The sequence below is a fragment of the Nanorana parkeri genome, unplaced genomic scaffold, assembly GCF_000935625.1.
Source record: "Nanorana parkeri isolate BGI_ZX_2015 unplaced genomic scaffold, ASM93562v1 scaffold915, whole genome shotgun sequence".
Classification (NCBI taxonomy): domain Eukaryota; kingdom Metazoa; phylum Chordata; class Amphibia; order Anura; family Dicroglossidae; genus Nanorana; species Nanorana parkeri.
The window spans coordinates 89,353-93,960 of record NW_017307183.1 but is presented as its reverse complement, the minus strand read 5'-3'; the positions used below and the strand labels follow the sequence as shown (position 1 = coordinate 93,960).

At 42.6% G+C, this 4,608-nt stretch overlaps 1 protein-coding gene across 3 annotated transcripts in view; it reads right to left on the bottom strand.

Annotated features, from left to right (window-relative positions):
- Positions 1-4,608, bottom strand: part of MBOAT7 (membrane bound O-acyltransferase domain containing 7) — a 98,238-nt gene that overhangs the window by 46,033 nt on the left and 47,597 nt on the right. For all 3 annotated transcript variants that reach the window (XM_018566092.1, XM_018566094.1, XM_018566093.1), the window contains exon 5: positions 1,652-1,808. In XM_018566092.1, the coding sequence (XP_018421594.1) occupies positions 1,652-1,808 (157 nt within the window). The remainder of the gene's footprint in view (positions 1-1,651; positions 1,809-4,608) is intronic.

The following is a 4,608-nucleotide window of genomic DNA, read 5'->3' as shown; positions in this document are numbered from 1 at the left end:
CATCATCCTGTCTACAATGCATGCCGAGCACAGCCCGGGCCCCCCCCACACACTGCCAGAAGCCTTCCGATTGGCTGACAGTCACCCAGAGCAGCTCCCTGGATGGCATGAGAGCGCTAGCCGCCGCCCTCCCGCACGCCTGGCTCCCTGGACGGCAGAGCGGACAGCTGCAGCCAGGTAAGACATCCCCCAAAAATAAGACCTAGTGTCTTTTTTCGTAGAAAAAAAAAATATAAGACACTGTCTTATTTTCGGGTAAACACAGTATTGACTCTGCAGACAGTTGGCGACTTCTGCGCACTGTGTGCTTCAGCATGCGCTGATCCCGCTCTGTCATTTTACGTGGCCTACCAATTCGTGGCTTAGTTCCTGTCGTTCCCAGTTGCTTCCACATTATTATAATAATAGTAACAGTTGAGCGTGGAATATTTAGCAGCAAGGAAATTTCACGGATGGACTTATCGCACAGGTGGCAACCTATCACAGCACCACGATTGAATTCACTGAGCTCCTGGGAACGACCCATTCTTTCACAAATGTTTATAAGAAGTCTGCATGCCTAGGTGCTTGATTTTATACACCTGTGACCATGGAGGTAATTGGAACACCTGAATCCAATGATTTGGAGGGGTGTCCCAATACTTTGGCAATATAGTGTGTGTCTGATCCTGGTGACCTGAACTAAACAAATGGCACGTGATCCCAGTTCGATCACCACAGACCCAGTGGGCCTAAGGCAGATGGGTGGGCTCCTGTGCCTTAAAGTGAGACTAAACTCAAGAGTTAACCCCTTCGTGACCTGTCGCCAGATCGCTTCTGCGTCCCGAAGATCTTAAAAAATGCATTCAAGCACCCTATTAAAAAAAAATGTGTTTATTTGTTCATCACTCACCTGTAGATCTTCAAATTTAACAGCCACATTTTGGTTGCACCGTGTCACACCCTGCTGCACTAAGAAAGTACTTGTGCACAGCACTATGGTGTGAACTGAGCTGATTGTAAACAAGGCAGTTTGGCTTGTCTTCATTTTGGGACTGTGCTGGTTTCCAGTGAAGTCACAATGCATGTGGTCTGAACAAACCCAAAGGATGTCTGCTTGTTTTTAAAAATCATCTATGGTTGTACACATATGTCGCAACCGCTATGTACTGGATAAAGCTATTTCTCTCTGTATCTTTAAAAAGCTTTTAAAAAATGGATACAACATTTTCCAGATCTAAAAAAAAATGATCATCCTTGTGTCTCTAAAAGGATGAAAAGTTAATGTCCTTATTATTGTTAATATAACATAAAAAAGTATGTGTACGCTTTCTTGATCTCCTTCTCCCGAGTCATCAATATAATGACGCTAGCAGAGCAAGTTCTCTAGGCTATTTTTAGAAATGGGTTCCTCCTTCCCCATACAGACTTGCAAATATTGGCTAAATTATTTGCAAATTTTGCACCCATAACAACTCCAGCTAATTGTAGATAATAATCTCCTCCAAACTAGAAAGAAAAAAAAAAGTTCATGTGATTTTAAAGTCAAAATGTTTCTAAGCTATTTCAAATGCTGTTTCAATCACATATACTTTTGGCAATATAGTGTGTACACACACATACACACACACACACACACAAGCATGCATCTACACACACTATGTTTACTTACCGGTCATTAGCCCAATGTAGCAATAACTGTACAAGAAAACCTCAGTCAGACTGGGAATCTTGGTCATCATTCCAATGGATGAGGGATTTGAAAATGAAGCCACTTCCCGCTTCCTGGCCCGGCTGAATTCTTGTGCCTCATTTGCCAAGCTCACAAGCTAGAATACACAAAAAAAAGCTGAAGAAAAAAAAAAAAAAAAACACACAAAAAATCCAGTTCCACAAAACATCTGTTGAACAGACCATGCTGCATGAAGTGAAAGGCAATGAAAGTTTTGCGTATTTCAGAAGGGTGTTGTTAAGCTCCAACCCCTAAAATTAAAATGCTGGTCTCTTACCCAAGTCTCCCTCACCCTGTGCACAGCATGCATCCTTTCACTAGCTAGATACCCATCTTTTTAAATCACAGCAATATAATACCAGGGCTCTGAAAACTGCAGGGATCTTTAGGCTACCCCACAAAAATTGCAGTTAATAAAGATGCCCTGCAGTACTACAAAGAACCCTCTGCCTGCTGAAAGTCTGCTGTCTAGGGTCCTGAAGTCCCAGGTGGTGCTGTAGGTGAGTTGGCAAGGAAGTAGGCAACTTCCTTGTCATCACCCAGATATTCTTGTCTGAGGCACATCTACACTATGCCACTAAGTAGGACTGCAATCCAGCGTCAGGTGCCATCATGTCAACACTGCCCACTTAGAACTAAAAGTGGCAGTAAGTTGATCAATTATTCAGTGCACAGAAAACCAGCAAAGGTAACTACTCTTCTCAGCAGTAAAGAGAACATTGCAGCTGTTGTAAAGGGAATATTTCATAAAGGATATCTAAAGATGAGGGGTTTCATTAGTAGCCAGTTTTAGCCATGCTGTCTCTTACAGCTTGGCACAAGTTGTTTTCCATTAGGTGGCAAGTTATCATGGTACTATGCTTGAATTCACTGAGCTCCTGAGAGCGACCCATTCTTTCACAAAAGTTTGTAGAAGTGTCTGCATGCCTAGGTGCTTGATTTTATACACCTGTGGCCAAGGAGGTGATTGCAACACCTGAATCCAATGATTTGGAGGGGTGTCCCAATACTTTTGTATATATCTATCTACTGTATATATATCTATATATCTATATATCTATATATCTATCTATAGAGAGAGAGAGAGAGAGAGAGAGAGAGAGAGAGAGAGAGAGAGAGAGATCTATATCTATCTATATATATATCTACAGTGGTACCTCGGTTCACGAACGCCTCTGTTCACGAACAATTCGGTTCGCGACCAGGAAGTTCGTCAAAATATTGCCTCCGTCCGCAAACTCTGCCTCGGGTGACGAACACGAGCGCGGCCATCTTCCCTGCTCTGACACATGGTCTTGGCTTCCTGTACTCGAGATTGCGGTCGCAGACAAGGCTGTGGACATTTAAGGTGGCCATACACTTTACAACGATCTGCCCATCTTGGACAGGCAGATCGTACTTGCGATCATCGCAAGTTCGCCCCCCTGAGGGGCGGGCTTTTGATGGACGCAATGCTGAACGGGCAGTGTGTGCGCGCGCACACACCGGCCCGTTAGGCATTTGTCTCCCGAGCATCATTCAAACGATTTTCGGCTGGTTTTCTAGCATGCTCCTTAGACAAAAGACGTGCAACCGTACAGTAGAAACGGTCGCACGTCTTCATTCACACTGCACGATTCTGGTACGATCGCGGGATTTCCCGCGATTCTCGTACGAGAATCATGCAGTGTATGGGCACCTTTACTGTGAAGCTTTTTTTGTGTGCTTTGTAGCACAGTACTGTACAGTATTACTGTATTCAATCCAGCATGGCTCCCAAGAAAGTGCAGAGCAAGCATGGTGGGAAAAAGAAAGCGCAGAGAGGTGACAAGAATGTGCAGAGCCTTAATGAAGGTGACAAGGATGTGCAGAGCGTTATTGAAGGTGACAAGGATGTGCAGTGCGGTATTGAAATTGACAAGTATAGTGTTCACTCTCTTCATACTGTACTGTACTTTGTTTCATATTTTTGTGGTTAAATGTTTTTTTTCAATATGGTTCAGAACGGATTAACCTCATTTAAATTGAACCCTATGGGAAAATGTGATTCTGTTCGCGACCACGTTCGTAGGAGTCAGAACGGATTGCCTCATTTACATTGAACCCTATGGGAAAATGTGATTCGGTTCGCGACCAGAATCGTGGAACCAATTAAGTTCGTGAACCGAGGTACCACTGTGTGTGTGTGTGTGTGTGTGTGTGTATGTGTGTGTGTGTGTGTGTGTGTGTGTAAAAACAAAACAAAAGCGGAGTATTGCAGTGTGCAATGATACCTTTCTTATTGGACTATATATTTTAAAAAAGACAAGCGTTTCGAGAGTTGACCGCTGCAAAATTTGCCAATATAAACCCCGCTTCAAACTTTGCCAATATATATGTGACAGAAATACAGCGAGTCACAATAACAAAGCGTACACCATTAAGGGGTCATACTCATGCACATCTGCTAACGTGGTGTACATGATACAGTGTTCAGCTTCTGACAAAGGTTGTTACATTGGGGAAACTGGCCTTAAGCTGCATCTCAGGATGAGCCTGCTAGGGCTGCAGTTAACGATTCATTTTCATAATCGATTAGTTAGCCGATTATTAACTTCGATTAAATCGGATAAAAAAAATAATATTGCACAGGAACGGAGGGCATTTCAGTACAGCGCGTTCCAGTGCGGGCGATCACACTGTGGACGGGAGGTGCATTTGGGATCCATTGAAATTAATGGCACTGCAACACACCTCCTGCAGCAAAGTTTGTCAGGCCGAAACTGAAAATGACTTTTCCCACCTTTTATTTATATATATATATATATACAATTATTAAAAAAGATATATATATATATCTTTTTTAATAATTGTATGTATTATATTAGACATTTTAATTAGGTTCATGGATTTTAAATAATGTGAATTGTAAAACTAAG